The following is a 20,887-nucleotide window of genomic DNA, read 5'->3' as shown; positions in this document are numbered from 1 at the left end:
TGGAAAAAAAATCTCCATCTTAAAGGAATACTCCAGTGTTTTCGGCAAAATCACCTTTTCCAGAGTGAGACAAGATGTTGGACACCATTTCCACCTCTGTGCGTGCCGTGGTTCAGTTGCTGTGGGTAGCATTTTGTGTTAGCTTAGCATAAAGACTTGAAGTCTATGGGAGTCGTTAGCCTTGCTCCGTCAATGTGAAAAAATAGACCTTACAGCGACTCTTTTTTACAGTGTATCGTGTATTTAAAATCAGACAGCCTCAGAGTTGCCGTAAGGTTGTTGTTTTTTTTTCACTTTAACGGAGCTAGGCTAACGACTCCCATAGACTTCAAGTCTTTATGCTAAGCTAACGTTAAATGCTACCCACAGGAATTGAACCACTGGACATACAGATTGAAAATGGTATTGAACATCTTGTCAGGGGAAGTTGGAAAGAGAGTTTTTTGCCCAAAACATTGGAGTATTCCTTAAACAAGCTTATAAAAAAAAAACAAAAAAAAAAACTTTATCTTGCTTCTCAGAATTCCTGAAACAAGTGAACTGCATTGAAATCGGTGGGATTATCTCATCCCACTGGGAGATTTTTTTTTTTTTTTTTTAACTTTGTTTGAAGAAAAACAAGATTTGAACAGTGAATCAGACTGAATGACACACAAAGTCAAACGTATGCGAGAAACCCAACAGGAAAAACATCAGAACATCACACAGGCGGATGAGAACACACACCTGAACAGGTTAGCACATCATGCATACCTGCAAACAAACATTAAATGCAAATGCAACCCTGTGCCGTGCGTGTTCGGCGTCTAATGAGCCGAGGAGAGCGTTGGAAAGGCGCCAGAATCGATAAGCAGAAGAAAAGCGAAGCCACAATGACAATCTGGAGGAAAAAAAAAAAAAACAAAAAAACAAGAAGAGCAAAAATGCAAGCTCACAGTGAGGAAGGAAAGCCGGAGCACGAGACAGATTGTTATTCAAAGTTGCTGAATCTGTGAGAAACACTTCATCCTGGCGGTAATGACAGCGGCAGGCGACAAACACACTCGGTGTAAATCTCATCTGCGCCTCCAACCTCCTCAAAAAAAAAAAAAAAAAAAAAAAAAAAAAAAAAAAAAAAAAAAAAAATCATCACATTCACGAGTTTGACTGGAAATGAAGCAAAGCCACGAGCTGCTGAGGATGAGAGATTACTAAACTGCGCCGGCTAATCTAACCGGGGCTGCCGTTTCACACCACATCTCTGAAAACTGTTCATTTGTACAAGCCAGTGTTAATCTCATCTCCAGCGATCAAATCTTAGGTGAAAAATCTGCCAGCGGGATGAGATAATCCCGCGTGTTTCCGACGCTAATCAACTCGTCTCCGCAATTTTCTCGAATTAGGTGTCGTTTTCTCGATCCTGGTGGGATGATTTGCCTCATTCTGCCTTGTTTTTCCAACAGATTTTACTTCACGGAAAATAAAAAATCCTGAAACTGCATCGGGAACACGTGGGATTATCTCATCCCACTGGCGGATTTATTTCACTTGTTAGAGGCAAAACAAAAAAGATTTTAACTCTGAATCTATGACTGAATGACTCGGTAACATGGAGATTTTTTTTTTTTTTTTGCAGGGCGGTTAATCCCATTCTCCTGACTCTGTTGCTCGCAGCACTTGTTCTTCATGAGTGATTTATCCGTTTGTAACTGTCGTGTATGGATTCTGACTCATAGCGCTGATTATTTATGGATATGAGAGAGAGAGAGAGAGAGAGAGAGAGAGAGAGAGAGAGTTGATTGCTCGTGCCTATGGACGGTGGGTAGAAATGACAGTGAGTAATTTCCTGTGTTAACAAACATGTGCATGCATGTGTGTGTGTGTTTGTGTGTGTGCGGATAATTGTCGATGTTAACAACTTCCCATGTCAGCACTCATCCAGTTAATGGCTCGATATTACTCTGCTGGTGGAAACCTCAGTGTGTGTGTGTGTGTGTGTGTGCTGGGCGGAAAGAAGGAAAAGGGCTGAGATGAAGAACGGTGCACATTAACGGCAGGAAAGAAAGAGGAGATGCAAAAATGTGGCTATGAAAGATGATGTGGTTTTAACGTAATACCACACGACACATAAACAATATAAATTATATCAGCGAGACGCAAAACCTGACGTAACGCGACATAACGACACACACAAGCAGCATAATGTATGCTGTATGTATGCTAACATGACACGATTACACGTCTTAAGCCGATAAAACACACCATAACATAACACGACATAACATAAAACAACATAACACGACATAACGTAAAACGAGACAAAGTAACTTAAAACAAACCAAAACAACGTAACGTAACACTACATAACTGAAAACGACATACCCATATTGCACGACATAACATAAAATGACATAACTTAAAGCAACATAACTTAAAAAACATCATTACGCAAACCGACATAACATAACTAAAAAATTAACGTAAAATAACTTCAAAAATGACAACTTAAACATAAATTAAAATGACATAACGTAAAAGTCATCATGTCAAACGACACAACGTAACTTAAAAAGACATTGCACCTTTATGTCCTTAAATCTTGTCTTATATTCTGCACGTTTATGTTTTATATCTGTCATGATGTAAATTTAAATTGCCCCTTGAGGGACTAATAAAGTATAATGAACTGAACAATGCGACGTAACACAAAATAATGAAAAACGACATAATATAACAACTCTTCCATGACATGGCATCAAGTAAAATGAGAAAATGCGAGACACAGAATGACATGTAACACAACAAAATAACACAAGGCATGATATAACAACATAATATAAAACGACATAATAAAGAACAACAAAACGTAAAATGGCATAACACAATGTAACAAAACACAATACACAACAATAACAAATAATAACTAATATACTATAAACTGAATGACACAGTACCTGTGCAGTACATTAGCCTATATGTGGTATTTCTATCCTCTTATTTTAGTGTTCTAAGCTGCTCACTTTGCTTCTGGTGCGCGCACACACACACACACACACACACACACACACACACACACACACACACACACACACACACACACACACACACACACACACACACACACACACACACACACACTTGCCCTGCCTCTTTCTGCCTCTTTCTCTCTCTGTGTGGATCTGCTCTGCTGATTTTCTTCATCAGCAGTGTGTTTTATCAACTTTTTTACCTTTTTTACTGACTCTAATCTGCCGCAGCGAGGCATTTAAGGTATCATACAGGTAACGAATTTTCATATCCAGCCCTAATAACATGTTTTAGACTGTGTTTGCCTCCGTCTCGGCGAACCAAAGTGCCACATGGTGACGGTGAGCACAAAAGGTGATGTGAGACTGTGGCGCTTAAGGGAAACCCCGAATGGGTTGATTTACACTCGGGCGGCTGTTAATTCACCTGGGCGGGCCGGCAAAGTGTGAGATATATACGTGGGAAACGCTGCGACGTGACAACATAACCCACGAGGACCCGAACCCAGCCCCGGAAACAGGGTGGAGAAAATATAACTCAATATAACTTAAAAAAAAAAAAAAAAGAAGGGGGACGGGGACAGGACATCAATAAGAAGACGAGCAAAGCTAAACAAGAACGAGCGGGGTAGACATATCCCTGATCCCCGCAGGAACAAGAAAAAAGAAAAAAAAGGGAGGCGGAGGAAGAGGAGGAGGAGGGAAAAAAAGGCAAGGGATGGTGGAAAAAAGAGGGAGGAATAATATTTAGTTAGGAAGCACCGTGTAGGTCTGACAGCGGTGCTGACACAGGAGATTCAGAAAACACTGTTTCCTGCTACCCTAGCAGATGAGAGAGAGAGAGAGAGAGAAGGAAGGGAAACAGACAGAAAAAAAGAAGAAAATGAGACAGGGAAAAAAAAAGAGAAAAGGAAGGAGGGGAGAGAGCCGGGGGAGAGGATTAAAAAAAAAAAAAAAAAGAAAAGAAAAAAGAGTGGGAAGATATAGGTTGAGTGAGAAAGCAAAGAGAGGTAGAGGAGACTCTCTCGCCTCTAATTTGCCTCCTGTTGTTGGCATTTCTGTTATTACTGTCACTGTGACAAAATGGCCTGGCCAACCCTTTTGGTGGGTATTTTTTATTTATTTTTTTATTTATTATATTTTTTTAAAATAAAACCAACACGTCGGTGAAGCCCGCATTAAAGCGAGAGAGGGTAATGGAGAGGAAGAGGCTGAAACAAACCCAAACACTCGACGGGGAGGCTCGAAAACAACGAGAACCGGGAGGAGAGGAAGACAGGAGGGAAAGGAGATGATGAAGCGAGCGCACAGAGAGAGGTCGCACCGAATTAAATTAGACCGTCCAGGAGAGAGGAGCGATGATGATGCCACCGGCGCTCGGTTAGGTGTCCCAGCAAAGCAGAGGAAAGAGTTTTCTGTCAACGGGAGGCGACGAAGCTCATTCAAATCAATGGGCTCGCACCAAAACACTGTACAGGAAGGAAGCATCATCTAAAACGGCAGAATGATGTTTAGTTTGATGGTATATAACACTGGAGTCACATTTTAAAGCACCACACCGGTCATTCTGCATGTTTAGTGTAATATCTACAAAATCTAAAATGGTATTTTAGAGCTGTAATATCATTTCTCCTCCATTTCCTCCAGCTGTTGATTTCCATTCATTTCACTACGATATGAAAATGAACTTTCAGAGACTTCAGACTTTCTTCACTCCAGAATAAAATCCTCCACATGAGTTTTCCTAAAAGCAGCAGCACTGTTGTGTTTCCCGGACATTTTCAAATTAAAACGCTCCCTCCTCCTCCTCCTCCGCCAGGGAAAATAGTCCCCTTGCTTTCCACAGCCGATTATCAGCGGTGTGGTTTCTGAGTGTCGAGGACTTTGTTCGCCGCAGAAGGAGAACACTATAAGGCGGCTGTTTTCAACCAAAAATTCACATTTTGATTCTGTGTTGCGAAATCTTGAGCACTCCCACGTGATTTGCAAAACGGCGTGGTGTGTTTACGACAGTTTCCCCAACATTTTACATGGCAACAAACATTCAAAATCACTTGTATGGTGTTTTACTTGAAATCTCTTCCCAAAATTGACAGCAGGGGCAGATGCGAGTGTGAATGTGATAACTCAAGTATGTTTTATATGAGTCTTTTCAAATTTGCGGAGCACACCCATGACCCCTTGAGGAGGAGCCCTGTTGATTTTGGAGACACTATGACCTTTCCTCTGGTGCCACCATCAGGCCAAACTTTCCATTTCCATTTGTTAGCGCAATAATGTTAGTGCTAATATTAACATTCACATTGCGGGGTACATTAAGAGGATTTTTTTCCCCCTTTTTATACTTGAAAATATTTTCGGATACTCTTTACAGCCGTACTAACTTGTTCTGTCATCATAGCGAGTAACTATAATCATCATTTTACACTGTACCAGCCAAATGACCATGGCAAACACTGCGATGTCCGTTCTACTCCATTCCACTTCTGTGGCTTTGTCATAAGACCTGCCACAGATAAATAACAGTGATAGCCTGAGAACAGACCAAGACATGATCAAAAACCCCACGGAGGCGGCGATAACGGAGGGTATCTCTAAATGAAAATTGAAAATTTGCAGGAATGTGAGGAGAGAATGTGAAAGCCACATCTTTGAGTCTGAGGAGGGGAAAAAAAAAAGAAAATAACTGCACGGAGGGCGGAGATGAGAGCAGATATGGATGATTGGATATGGAGAGTGCTTTGCAAATTAAGAGCAAATCACAAAAGAAACAGTAATTTTCCAACTGGAGGACCATGAATTGAAAAAAACAAAAACACATTCCTGTTAATTAAAAAAAAAAAAAAAAATACAGCTACTACACCAAACTGAAGCGCACGTACAGCAAGATATCAGCAGATCGAGAATAAAGGATGGAGGAGATGAGAGAAAACAATTATGAATAGGAGGAAGTGAGGAGAGAGGAAGAGGAAGAGGAGATGAAGAGGGAGGAGAGCAGATGGAGAGGAGTTGCCTGGGTGATTCTTGCCTCGCGGATTGCGATGGGGAGATGAAGAGACAACGAGAGAGAGAGAGAGAAAGAGAGAGAGAGAGAGATGAAAAAGGGCTGGGAGAGAGAGAGAGGGAGGGACGGGGCGAGCGGGATGGTGTGAACAACAACAAACAAAACGGATGAGCGGAAGCAGACAGATGGGATGGAGTGAAATGACAGACGATGTGTGAACGGACGCAGACACACAGAGAAATATAGACGTGGGTGCATGTATGTGTAACACAGAAACGACCACACACACACACACACACACACACACACACACACACACACACACACAGACTTGCAGCAGAGATCTGTGTGAGGTGCTGCCAGTGGCCCAGATGGTGTAGTGGTAGTTGTAGTGGCAGCTTCAACATGAGCTCTATTTATAGCGAGCAGATAGCGTGCGCAAAGTCCAAATCACGCCGGAGAGCCACCCGAGTCTCCGCCTGCCACGACGGAGAAGACAGACGGGGTCAAACAGGGAGAGGGACAGCCAGAGAAACAGCCGGGTTACGGTGGAAAACAGTGGCAGCGCACTTTACAACTCTCCTAGTATTACGGCTAAAAGCACATCCCAAAGTTCAATGAAAACCGCCTGCATCTTTGCACGAAAACTGACACTATCTGACGTGTGTTTAGGGTCTTTTTGCGTGGACGCCGCATACCTGCCCCGAGATATCTCAACCTCAACTTGGCACTAATACTCCTTTTCCACCAAACCGGCTCCAGGGCTGGTTCGGAACCGGTGCCTGACTTAGCACCAGTTCTTTGGTTTTCCACCGCCCAAGCTCCGGCCAAACTGGTTCCAAACTGGTGCTAGGCAAGCACCAACTCTGAGCAGGGGCTAAACAGGAGCCAGAGAAAGAACCGATGACGCGACCCACCGCGTCATTGGTGGGCGGGGTTACAGACTCAAACGGGAGCAGCGAACGCTATAAACGTAAAGCTAAACATAGTCACCGTTCGTTCCGACCACAAATACGTTGGGTAGCCGGCAATTATTGCATTTTTCACCTCTGGACCGCAATGTAGGCTTGTAAAGACACGAGTAGCATTTGCATCGCTACGATGGGTCGTCCATGTTTGTTATTGTGATTCCGAGTGAGCGTCTTGCACACCCACGTGATCACGTTTTACGCTGACGTCATGACGTGGCTCTGACTTGGCTTCGCTTGGCTCTTGGCCGGTGGAAAAGCAAACTGGTTCTTTGTTGGCACCAGTGAAGCACTGGCTCTAGCACCAGCTCCGAACTAGCACCAGGTGTTTTTTGGTGGAAAAGGGGCATAAGTCAACGTGAGGTTGTGCACCGACTGGCTGATCACAGGAGGATATCTGTGTGTGGAATTCAATCAAGGCACATAAATACTTAGGTATTTAAAAAAAAAAGTTCCTTACTATCGTGCTTTATATTTGTTACATTCGACTATAAAATGTGCATAGTAATGACAATCATGTAATGGTAATAATCTGCGACATTCAAATTCCAGATTCCATTCGGTTGAGGCTGTAAGCTCTTTTACAGATACAGATTTACAGATATGATTAGTGAGCTAGTTCTGTATGAAGGGATGCAACCCAAACCCTATCAAGCCCCAAGACCTGACGCCGTGGGTCGGCTCGGGCTCAAATTATTTGAACCAACATACCTACAAAAAAAAATCAGAAGCTATTAAAAATCTTATTGAGACTTTTGTACCCGCAATTATACAAAGCTATACCCAAACACTAAGCCCAGCCAGTTTACAGTTTTTCACCTCTTTTCTCTGCTTGTGGTCAAATTCTGACCCAGAAAGTAGCTCCGCCCACTCCGTATGTGAGATAGATTTTCAAAATTCCACGACTTTCCAGGATTTCCTCGACCCGTGGGAGCCCTGATAGAGTCATGAAAACCAACGACACCTGAAACACCCGGCATGGGCTGTTGGTTCACAGCAAATCAGAGTATTTCCAGGTGTTTCATGTTGCTACGGTAACGGCTGTAACGTTTACCAATGTCACCGAGTCGGTAGAAGAGTTTGTTTGAATGGCTTTATTGAAACCTCCATGGTGACAAAACAAGCACCTGCTGATGGCTGGGGGGGCAGGGAGAAGTTAAAATTAACACATGAAATTAAGTAAAATAATCTGTGTGCTGCTGAAGTTATTTAAAAATTATTGGAAGCTGATGAACAGCGTAATTAGATGTGAGCTAAGTTGTTAAATTGTTGTTAAAGTTACTGAATAATGTTCTGGCAAAGCCACCAGCCACCGACCGGGTGAGACTCCTCACAAAACCAAGGCTTTTTTGTTTGAATCAAAATCCAAAGCCACAGTTATTTTTACAATTGTTTTTTTTTTTTTTTCATTTTCTTGTGTTTCCAGATGTTTCCATTAGCCGTGCATCAGCCCTCGCTTAGAACCGTCACTCCGAGCTGTGTGATCGTTTGTGTACTAGTTGTGTTATGTCGATAAAGTCCAAAAAAGATCTACATCATTCATGCGTTACGGGACACACTGGGATAAAGTGATGCAACTTTTCATTAAAGATAATCCACTGAAAGAGAATCAATATTAAAACATGAAAGCATGACATAAATTGAAATAAAATTCACTTTAACGGCGTCATGATCACACAGCTTCACTTTGAGATGATGCAGTTACTTGGCAGCTCACTGCTTTGCTTTCTCTCTGTGCGATCAAAAAATAATAATAAAAAAAGGCTTCAGATGACATTTGCAGGCACAGATCGCTCCCGCCTCGCTGCTGTCTGCTGCGCCTCCTTTACAGCAGTCAATAAACTGGCGTGCCTTTAAAATTATATGAAGTGTCTTGGGAGCAAAAAGAGCTGAGAAGCGCTGAGATTGATTATGTCAGTCGACGAGAGGTTAAGAGAAAGTGAAGCTAATAAGAGGGACTGGAGCCAAAGTCCCAGACCCGCAGCGCTGAGGAGCCATCAGTCTGAAGCTCGTTACCGTTAACGGACAGGAAGCCGCGAGCAAACATGAAGGAGGTCCCGCACATTCACTATCAAACAGTACACTCCTTTTAAGACCTTAAAGGACCAGTCGCTCTACTGCTGAGGAACTTACCAACATGCTGCTTCTCACAGGACTTGAACAGTCGTTTCATGTCATTAACTCATTTCACAGTCATTTATTTTGCTCGTTTCTGGGTACAATGCAAAAAAACACCCCAACAAAAACAGCACTTTCACATGCAAATACCCTTTAACCCAACATTTAACACATTCCATGAACGAAAAGAGACAGGAAGAAGGAAATCCTGTATTTCCTGCCCCCATTTCTTGAAAATAAATCATTGAACCAAACTAAAGACGACTGGGACAGCTGATAACAATGCTTTCTTGGCCTCCGTTTTGCTGAGTTATCACTCGGGACGCATGATGTGTGATTTTTTTTGTTGATATTTGATATTTATCCGATATATAAGGACAACATTTTTTTTCACATACAACTGGAGACCATTTTTTTATGAATCCCTAACATTTTCAAGACATGGAAATGACCAAATTTACTGTCTATACTATTTAACCCTCAAGTTCCCTTCAAATTCTTCCTGCAATTTTATCAGTTGGGGTCAATTTGGGTATTTAAACCCCACAAAAATGATTAAAATCCAAGTTTATGTGATGACGACCTAAATAGCCCTTTAAATAAAACACAATACCCTGAGAAATTTTTTTGAAGATCAGAAATGGCATGTTATATTTCCTTAATGTCATCGAAAAATGTTGATATTTATGTTTTATATAACTAAAAACAAAACCTGGAAATTAAACAAAGATGGGAACCAAATGTGTCCAGGACATTGAAAACATGTCATCATGTTCATTTTTACCCACCTGTCCCCTTTAAATTAGGAAAAGTCATTAAATATGAAGCAAAAAAACAAAAACAAAACAAACTTTATCATGTCTTTAGAGGCGTTAAACATTGGATGGGGTCCCAAATAACCCCAAATATAACAGAAGAGTTTAGACTTTGCAGAGCTGTGCAGAAACCCAGCGTTGAAAGAGGAGCTGCCTGCAGGAAAGTGGCTAAAAACAGACGGGGGTCGGTTAACTTTCTATTCAATCAATCCGACAGTGTAAGCAGAAAGAACATATTTGATTTCAGCTCATTTCTCAGTGTTGTGCCAGCAGCGTGGAGAGGAAATCCTCCCATCAACTGAAATATATCATTTAACTTTTTTTTTTTTAATTGTTGACACAACAGACAAGCAACAGCGTTTCACCTCTGAACCAACTCTGCTTCCACAATCGACTGAATCAAAAAGAGAGCTGACCCCTTCCCTGAGTCTTGTTTGTAAGCGGCTGTGTTTTAGGGTTAGTCATTATTAGAGAAGGTAAAGACTGAAAGTCAGAAACGCCCACACGGTGTTAGTAACAGACACAGAAGCTCGTTGCAGGGTTAGTTAAACAGTGAGATTTTGCCACGAGCGAAGCCAAAGAGGTTTTAGTTTGCGTCCGGTTCTGTCCGGACAGTCGGACGGACGGGTTTTTACCGGGTACTGGCTGCGGGCCGTTGTTACTGGGGGTCGACTTATTCCCAAACACAGCATCGAAATCTACAGTCATGGCTGGTGCGGTCTGCTGCAGCGGCTGGCTCTCCATTCCTGAGGGATGCAGGTAGACATGACCGATTAAAGCCTGACTCACACATCTTCTGACAATAATTTATCGTATAAAGTGTCAAAAACAATGACAAATGCTCTTCAGAAATCAACAGAGCCTGAAGCGATGTCGTCAAATCGCTTCCTTAGCCTGACCAAAATGACCAATTACCCCTAGAGGGATTCATAAAGTTGTTTGAATTGAATAACCCCAGCATTTTATAACAAAGGAAAGTCTTAACATTTGTGAAGCTGTAACCAGCGTGTTTGTTTTTTTGCTTGATACACGACTAAAACAACCACTTGCCCAACCAATCGATCAATAGGCTAAATTTTTCAGCACTGGTTGACTGCAATCTGTCTCAAAATTACTGCAAAGTCAGAGGCTACCTGGCCGTTTGATTTAGACGGGATTACATTTACTTGAAGTACATTAAACAGAATGACTCCTTTGCTAGAGCTGATGCAGACAATCTGGCACTGATTCATCTGAGGATTAAGTCGCAAACGGGATCTGGTAATAATTATACCCCCTGATAAACTAATCCCTTCAGATTAGGATCTAAGGCGGTGTGGACATTCCAGCCTTCAGCGTACACAGCTGACAGTACACCATCATAAACATTAAAATAAACACCCAAACAACTGTATACAAGTCTAATATCAGGATTAAAAGTATGCTTAAAAAGACGATACACACAGAGATCACCGTGTAATCTTTTTTTTTTTTTTTTTTAGAGAAAGCGGACAGTTGCAATACATTAAACATGGAAGATAAAACTACAGTTAAATTTAGATGGGTTATGCAGCCAGGCACTGGACCTGAATATGTTTTTGTCCTTAACATTTCACTTCAGGTGCTATTAGAGTCATTGCTTATGATTTGGACTAAGTAGCAGTTAATGCTACCTTTGGCCCTAAGTATTTCTCATTTCCATTGCTATGGATGTTTATGCAATGGACAACAGACTTTAAGTCCCTAGTGCTCTGAGACAATTTAAGGCTAAAAACTTATTTACTTGAGGATACTTCCTTGGTACATGATCTTGAACGACTCTTGTTTTCTTAAAAAAAAAAACAAAAAAAACCCAATATGTGTATGTCAAACAGACATGATCCACTGTGTAAATAAGACAGCTTCAGAGTTTCTGAACCACTGGATGTACAGAGCTGAAAATAGTATCCAACATATTGCCACAGTCTGGGGAAGCTGGTAAAAGGGGTATTTTTTCCCCAAAACACTGCAGTTTTCCATTACGTTCAATTTGTGCAATGCATTTTTCCTAAGTAAATCTTAAAGGCAAACTATGTGGTTTAATACAACTATTACTACTACTACTAATAATAATACTAATGATGATAATAATACCTATATTTACATAGCACCTTTCTTACAGATAGTGTAACTCAAAGTGCTTTACAATAAAGTGAAAAAACAAGAGCGTAAAACAGACAATTAAAAACAAATGCAAATACTGTGTGGTAAAACCAAGCAATCAACTGAAAAACAAAAGAGTAGAGGCAGTAAAACTCAAGTCAATTAGGATTTTAAAAAGTTGGAAATAAAACAAATCAAGATAGAAACAGGAAGATATGTAGAAACAAAGGAAAATGTAAATAAAAACTGTAAGACAAAGGAGGACATAAAAACAGTAAAATATGTAAAGGAACAAAAAAGAATAAGGAAGCATGACAGCTGAAAACAGCGTTAAACAAAGAAGTTTTCAACTGTAGTTTAAAAATGCTCAGAGAGGCTGCAGCTCTTACAGCCTTTCATAATTTTAGTGTGTGATTATAAAAGGCTTTGCTGACGATTCTCTAATTTATGTGACAGTTTGTATCTAAAAAACCAGCAGCAGAGGATCTAAGAGGCCATGGAAGGATTACAAAACGACAAAGAATTAATAATTCAGGCCGGTGCTAACACACTCAGAGCCTTATAATCAAGTAAAAGAAGTTTAAAATGAACCCTATAAGACACAGGGTGCCGGTGCAGGTTAGCTAACCCTGGGCTCTTTCCAGTTCTGGTTAAAAGTCTGGCAGCAGAGTTTTGAATTAATTGGAGTTCATCAGTGGCTTGTTTTGGAGAACACTGAAGCAGGACAGTCTGGTAGACCCAGTCATAACCCAGAATATAACAGCATTGCACTCAAATATTTATGTTTTTATGTTTTTATAATAAAAAACATTCGATTCAAGACAGGCATTTTAAAGTGTTAGATTAATTCTCTGGGTTATTAGTGTTGGCATGAAGCTGAGGGGTTTTAACCTTCCTCAGCCTTGACTTTACTCGTAAACAAGGCCTCAAATTTGAAACTACACAGTCTGCCTTTAAACAAACTGCTGAGGGAAATAATTTATTTACGATGAAGTATTCTTGTGAACTGTGTACCAGTGGTAAGTGCACAAGCTTTCCTGAACAGTCGAGCTGAGCGTCGGGCATCGTGCCATCGCTCAAGTGTTTCAACAAATGCCATAACTTAAAAGTTGATGTGTGAATTTTATAAAAGTGGCAGAAATACGACGCACGCTCTGCCACCTGGCTGAACTCCTCCTCGGCGTCTCCAGGCGCTTAGCAGTCCTGCACTTGTGCCGAAGCAAGAATCCTTTGTGCTATTTTTGGGCCGGCACAAGGGACAGTTATATCAGATCCTGATTGTGTGAAAGGCTGATATCTGAGCTTTAAAGAAGGAGCTGCGACTGGAGCGGGGCCAAGCTCTTTATCAATGGCTCCGCTTTAATCCGCTGTCATGAAGCCTGTAATACTCACACTGTGTTCACGGAGCCGCAAACCGCATCTCTGTGCTGCTTTTCACTGTCTTATTTCACTGCCAGCTGATTGTGAGCAGCACACTCTTCATTTATTTTTATCGCCCAGACGGTGCGTGACACTGTGTTGCAAAGCCAGTGTGTGAGATGTTTGGAGTGTGTCTGTGACCGGTGTCAGTGTTTCGACTGCAGACAGCTTGTCCACGCTGGCAAACAAGCAAATGTCTCAAAGAAAACTGAGTGGACTGGTTTCCTAAACTGCTTACAGTGTCAACACACAGTTAAAGTATTTCTTATTTACTGTATCACGTTACAAAACCAGAGTAGCAGATTAACTTTGAGGTTGACCTGGCAGAGTGCCTGGCCCAAATTTTAAGAGCCACTCACACTTTTTATCATTTATCAGACAATTTTTCTCGTCGATACTTACATTTACAACAGCCATTTTTTGTGCACATTAGCTGACTCGTGGTTTTAAATGCTTGTGAAAGGCTTCTGAATGCAGCCTCAGAAATCTAATAAGTTTAAATAATTGTACTACTACTAATAATAATAATGAATTGAGAATAAATAATTATTTTAATATTACTATAAATACAGCTTTCATGTCATTTAAAATTCTTGTAATTTCAAAATATTTGTTAGTTTTCATATATCATATACAATTTTTTTTTTTTTTTTTTTTTTGTTAATTAATTTTTGTCCTGCAATTTTTTTGCTAATGTTCAGGTGGTTTTGGGCTTTTTTTAAAATCCGCTTTGCCTCCAAGTTTTTAATTCAAGGGAATTTGCTCAGGTGTCAAATGGTTTATTGCTTTCAGTTTTAAAGTTTTTGTCCCCATGACAAATTAATTTAACTGCATTGTATCCGAGACATAAACTGGGCAAGCTGAGCGGTACACTGTCATGTTTTGTTCTTTTCCCCTCTCATCCTTTCACCTTTCAGTAAATAAGTAAATCTTCTTTTCGTCGGCGTTTCTACTTTGTTTTCATTGTTTGCTGTTTTTGCAGCTTCAGCAGCCCTTTCACACCACAGAGCTGCATTTTATTAAACTCGCCGCCGTGTCTTGTGGACGGAAAAAATCTACGTGCCAGCAGGTGGTGGGGGGCTAAAGCAGCACGATATCAGCACATCGGAGTGTTGACTGGTTGTCTCTCTACACTGAAGAGGCACAACATTAGCTTTAGTTTTAATAAGACTAAGAGTTTTGGAAGCCTTTGTTGTTGGCCATAAGGCTGACCCAAATGTTGCACAGCTTTGACTTTTCTTTGAGGTCAGTCGATGGCAAAATCAGTTTTCAAATGCTTTTTGTGTGTGTGTTTTTAACAGTGGTAGCTCTGCGGTAGCTCTTCCACACTTTCCTCACAAAAGCTGGATTCAGAGTCTGTTCTCGGTACAGCGGCGTGCCTCTGGACAGCAGATCCGCCTGTATTATCCCAGACCACTGGGACATGTGTGTGTCGCTCTCAGGGTCAGGAGACGCTTGCTGCCCCATTATATCTGTAAGCGTGCCAGTGTGTTTGACTAACAGGAAGGCAACCTAATAAGTTGCCTTCCCGACCGTCCCTCGTATGTACCACCATTGTACGACACACTCACACCAAGAAAGACAGTTAAGACTCATTTATCCTCCCGTTAAAAATAAATATGTCCGTTTCAAATGGTGTAAGCGTCACTGCCCACATGCTTCCGTACTTCCTTTATGTTGGCATTGGTTGTTAAACGGTAAGTCCACTCGAGGGCAGCACAGAGTCCAAAGTCTGAGACAACAACCAACTTGGCGATAGTGGAGAAGGTCGTAAGAATGGAGGAAAAAACTGAGGTGGCGTTGTAGACGGCGGTGGTCTGTGAGGTCATTAAACACATCGCCACAGGAGGATGGAGGATTTCTTTCACTAATATTAGCAATGTCCTCTCAGAGTCTCTTTCAGAGTCTGAAAACGTGCACATACACGGACAAAATGAACACAGAGTATGGACAAAAGCCACCATCCATACTTGTAACTGCATTTAATATTTAGTGTAAATGAGCCTTTGGACCAAGATGCATGGGGTCCAGTTTATTAAAGGCGCTGTAAATCCCTCATGCACAAGCAGCTGAGTCGCCTCCCTGTTGTAGTGAAGCTTTAAATACCATCGAATAACAATACATGAAAAAAAACCAACATATTTGAAACAGCCGTGGTCGGTCACGTGATTAAATACTATGTTGGCTGCGGTGGGAAGGGTGAATTCCTCCCGCGCTTGTCCTTCTTCACAGTGAACGCTGGGTCATAACTTTGGCTTTGATGCCTACACACATTTGCAGGAAGTTACATGTGTAGGAAATATGCTCTGGAAATGAAATGCAGCCTCAGCAGATGGAAACCAAGTGCACACGGTGCTACTTGTGCAGACTGCATACTACAGTAAATCGCACCGTGGGGATGTGACGGTTTAACCCCTGTTGTATCCCTCCCATGCTTTTACTGCAGGAAGAGCCAGAGCAGGTGATTCACTGCTGTTACACTAGTAAGCTAAACGACCACTGGGGAAGACATTTCTCTGCCCAAAATGAAACTCAAGGGCACTTCTTACACCTACGTCTTGCTGCTTTGGTTCGCCTCAGGCGTCAGGATCGTGCTTTGTAATATTTTTCATCAGATGCACTTGGTGTTCACAAAGCACCGAAATTAGAGGCCAAAAGACACGTGGCTGAACGGGTCATTCATCTATTGGAAAGAGATTTTATGAGGAAAGCTCAGTGTGTTACAGTGATAGAGCAATACTGGAACAACAACGCGCTGTGATCTTGTGGTCCCGGCTTTTATTACGGTGCTTTTGTGTTCTCACCAAATAAAAACAGCTGAACAATACGAGGAATATGAGCGACTGCGGGGCCGCATGCAAACAAAGTGTTTTCCGCGAGCTATCGTGAAATCAGAACAAACCCTCACCTCATTGTTGCTCCGCGATTGTTCCCGACTCGTTTTTTTTGGCAGCATTAGCCGCTCTGTTTGGCCGGCAGCTTTCAAACCCCACAGCGCATGGGGGTGGGGGGGGTTGGATTACGCTCGCGCTCGTAACAGACCGCACGTGGTTCCACGGTTCACCTCGTTTGGTCCACGGAGTTGAAACAAACAAAACTCCTGACAAACAAAACTAAACGCAACGTGGTTTGAGTGCAGTGGCTCATAGTCCAGTCGTTTTATGAAAAAACCTGAGGACAAATTGCAAGAGAAGCAAACTCAACTGATTTTGTATCCTCAGTTTGTCCTGAGTGAGGGGGGAAAAAGTCCCAAGAAATCCCATTGGTGGAAAGTTTTGAAAATCACCTATTTATGACCACATATTACCAAAAAACACTGTTTTTAACACACAGGGGAAAGGGGCTCAATTTAAACAGTGAATTAAAAGGTTACTATATAGTAGTAACCAAGAAATCCCATTGGATTTCTTGGATTTCTTGGTTACTACAGACATTTAAACAGTGAATTAAAAGGTTACTATATATAGTGACCTTTTAATTCACTGTTTTAATATCTGTTCTGGCATTTATTCCTTATATTCCTTATTAGCGCATATCAAATCAGATAATGTGTGATATGCAAGTGTAAACAGAATAATTCAAAGAACTTGTAATTGACTTTTTTTCTTGTCTTTGTGTGTGTAATCAACTTGTGAATTTTTATAGTGATATCTGAAAGTAAAATTCTGAACCCCTTTCCCCTGTGTGTTAAAAACAGTGTTTTCTGGTATTATATGATCATAAATAGGTGACTTTTTTTCCCTCACTCAGGACAAACTGAGGATCCAAAATCAGTTGAGTTTGCTTCTCTTGCAATTTGTCCTAGGTTGACCCCAATTTTGGCCTAAAATTACTGGACTATCAAACAGGCGAGGTGTGAAGGCGACTGAGCCACATGACCTGAAGCTGAACAGACTGACGATGCCATCCTTAGCGCCACACACTACGGCTAGAAAAAAAAAATAAACACAGAAAAAGGAGACTGGAGGAGGAGAATGATGAATGCCTGAATGGATGGTATTCAAACAGAGACAAACGAGCGGTTTGACAGATGGATGGGCGTTCAGGAAAATGAACGGCCGGGGGGGGAAATTTCCTAGAAATGCCTCGACACTCTTCCAGTAATTATACAGCGAGTCAGGAAAAATGAATTCATTTAGATGTGTGGGTATGCCCGCGTCTGTGCACATGTACGTGTGTGTGTGTGTGTGTGTGTGTGTGCATGCCTGGTCTGCATGTCTTCCATGCTTTGTGTTTGAAAGGTGCAAATAAACTTTGTGAGACTGTGTGAATCTGAATGTATGTTGATGTGTGTGTGTGTGTGTGTGTGTGTGTGTGTGTGTGTGTGTCCGCACCTCCCCAGGCACTGTTGGCGGTGGAGATGGAGGGAGTGCTCTGCACAGCGGGGATGAAGGCCGGCTGTAGATCAAACAGGTCACTGTTCAGATTGGGCATACTGGAAGACAAGAGAAAGAGGAGGAGGAGAAAGAGAAAGAGGAGGAAAAGAAGGAGGAGGAGATGGAAAAGAAGAACAAGAAGGAGAAGAAAGAGAAGGAGAAGAAGAAGAGGATGAATGGAAGACAAAGAGGAAGGAGAAGGAGAAGAAGGAGAGGAAGATGAAGACGAAGAGGACGTAGAAGAAAGAGAGGACAAATGGAAGACAAAGAGGAAGGAGCAGGAGAAGAAGAGGAAAAGAAGGAGGAGGAGACAGAAAAGAAGAACAAGAAGGAGAAGAAAGAGAAGGAAAAGGAGGAGAGGAAGATGAAGAATAAGAGGAAGAAGAAGGAGAAGGAGAAGAAAGAAGGAAAAGGAGAAGAGGAAGATGATGAATAAGAGGAAGAAGAAGGAGAAGGAGAAGGAGAAGGACAGGAAGATGAGAAGGAGAGGAAGGAAAGGTAGATGGAAGAAGGAGAAGAAGATGAGGAAGGAGAGGAGGGTGAGGAGGATGGAGAGGAAGGAGAGAAAGACAAAGAAGAAGAAAAAGAAGAAGAGGAAGAAGAAGGAGAGGAACAGGAAGGAGTAAGATGAAGGATAAGGAGAGAAAAGGAGAGGAAGAAGAAGAAGGAGGAAGAGGAGGAGAAGGGGCACAAGAAGCACAAGGAGAAGGAGACGAAGATGGAGAGGAGGGAGAAGGAGAGGAAGAAGAAAGACGGTAAGAGAAAAAGAGAAAAGGAAGAAAAACAGAAAAGAGAACAAGAGGAAAGACAGGAGGGGACGAAGAGGAAAGCGAGGATGGAGAAGAAGCGAGGAAGAGGAGGAGAGGAAGGGACGTTGAAAAATAAACAAAGCATTAATATTCACTCCATCACAAACAGCTGAGAACGATGGAGGAAGACGAAGCAGTGAAAGTGTGAAAAACGGTGAATTTAGTGCGAGTGAATAAAAACTCACAACTCATAATCAAGACGATGGAAATGAAGACACTTTTATATTTATGGCCTTTATTTTAAGGGCGGGCTCATTAAAACTTCATGACTAAAGTTAATCATTTAATATCCAATATGTCCACATTACAGAGGCTCGCATGATTTAAAACGACCACTTTTTTATCTTTATTTTACAACATCCATCATTTTTTAAGAGCAGACGTCACCTTTTATTCATTATGTACTTAATGGAGGGTAAAACTCTGTGTATGTGTGTGTGTGTGTGTGTGTGTGTGTACCTGTTGGTAGAAGGTGTGGAGGTGAACAGCTCTGGGGTGTGTGTGATGTGGTTGTTGTTGTTGGCGCTGCCTATCGATTGGCTGCTGGGGGAGGCCGAGGGCGGAGTCTGCATGCTGATCTCCTTCAAACGCTGGTCCTGGGAAAGACACACACACACACACACACACACACACACACACACACACACACACACACCATGAATGTGATGATAACCATTAAAAAAAGCAAAGGTCCAAGAAAGGGTGAAACATATTCCCTCGTTCGGTTTCCCACTCGGCAAAATGTAAAATTCCCGTAATTTTCCAGGACTTTCCATGGCTAACGTGTTAAATTTCCATAACCGATATAAAAAGGTAACATGAACTTTTCTCTTCATCAAAAATTTAAACCTCCTTCAGATTAAGAAGTCTTGTTGAAGTTTGTTGGTCTGTTTTTTGTTTTTTTTCTGTGGCGGAAGTGAAAATAAAATGCACACACTGGTAAATAAATAAGTGTTTGGTGTTTTTTTTTTTTTTTTAATGAGGCTGTCTTAAGAATTTATTAAAAACTGCCTGTTTGGAAGAAGAAGAGACTTTTCTTCATTTCTTGACTTTCCAGAAACTCAAGAAAAGACCTGTGAAACCCGAGTCACACAGACGCAGAGAAAACGGTCTCGACAGATCAAATGCTTCTTAAAAAAGAGAAATAATGCAGAAAAATAAATAATAACAACACTAACACTGTATGCCTCTCTGATATTAAATATTAACGTTAAACATTTCAGCCCTCGTTGCTTGCAGATCCTCGTCAAGCCCTCGAGGCGGCTGGACCGCTGGATGCACTTTGAGCAAACTGCAGGCCGTGAAGAACAAAAAGAAAAGAAGGAGTTTCTCTTTTTCTTTTTCATGACGGTTTGCTGGATGTTTAGAGTCAAACCTCATAAACATAATTTATTGTTTTTTCCTGTGCGGATGTCAGATGGTGCAGGATTCACCACACACAGCAGAGTTAATCAATTTAAGACAGTGAGCTTAAATAATGGCAGGTCAATATTTTAGCCCTCCCTTTTAACCCTGAAGACGATGATGAAGATGCTACCTCCAAATTTACAGACATTTTTAAATTAGTTGGGATTAATTTGACCCCAGTAATTTAAAATGATTATATTAACAATCGTTACCGATGTTTAAGTGTCTTGCTGCCTGAACACGACTTTATTCTCGCTGTTATTTTATTCATTTTCTTGCATCAGCCGTGCATCGGTTCTCTCAACCTCAACAAACTTTACTGCCGACGCCGTGACATCAGCGTGAACACTACAGCTGTTGCCACGGCGAAGCGGCTGTTGCCCGCCAACGCCGTGACATCAGCGCCAACACTACGGCTGTTGCCACGGCGAAGCGGCTGTTGCCCGCCGACGCCGTGACATCAGCGCCAACACTACGGCTGTTGCCATGGTGAAACTCCCTATAATTAAGCAGCTGACAGAAGCTAAGCTAACGAAAGCTAACGAAAGTGGCCAAAGCTGATGTTTGAGTGGTTAAAACAGACTGATGATGGGAACAGATGCTAACAGCTTCTGACCCACTACAAGGTGCAGTAGTGACCTCATTACCCAAAACCTGGGGGGCAGATTACAACCGATAATTTCCATTCAATGGTGTGATAACAAATAAAAACATCACACGTTCTATGGCGCTGACAGAGTGGACCTGGGCTCTCGCAGAAATCCAGGAGGAAGTCGGAGTAGCTGCTCCTGGATGTTCCTCCGTGGGGATTACATGTCCCTGCTGGCCTGGGAATGCTTAATGAA

At 41.8% G+C, this 20,887-nt stretch overlaps 1 protein-coding gene across 2 annotated transcripts in view; it reads right to left on the bottom strand.

Moving 5' to 3' along the window:
- Nucleotides 1-20,887, bottom strand: part of LOC115377001 (phosphatidylinositol-binding clathrin assembly protein) — a 136,688-nt gene that overhangs the window by 20,201 nt on the left and 95,600 nt on the right. The window contains exons 12-14 of one of the 2 annotated variants that reach the window (XM_030076852.1): nucleotides 19,095-19,231; nucleotides 17,785-17,885; nucleotides 10,546-10,656 (exon numbers count right to left, since the gene is read on the bottom strand). In XM_030076852.1, the coding sequence (XP_029932712.1) occupies nucleotides 10,546-10,656; nucleotides 17,785-17,885; nucleotides 19,095-19,231 (349 nt within the window). The remainder of the gene's footprint in view (nucleotides 1-10,545; nucleotides 10,657-17,784; nucleotides 17,886-19,094; nucleotides 19,232-20,887) is intronic. The other variant, XM_030076854.1, reaches the window with a different exon arrangement.

This window comes from Myripristis murdjan, chromosome 18, assembly GCF_902150065.1.
Source record: "Myripristis murdjan chromosome 18, fMyrMur1.1, whole genome shotgun sequence".
Classification (NCBI taxonomy): Eukaryota; Metazoa; Chordata; class Actinopteri; order Holocentriformes; family Holocentridae; genus Myripristis; species Myripristis murdjan.
The sequence above is the reverse complement of the archived record's forward strand: the minus strand, read 5'-3'. Positions and strand labels throughout refer to the sequence as shown.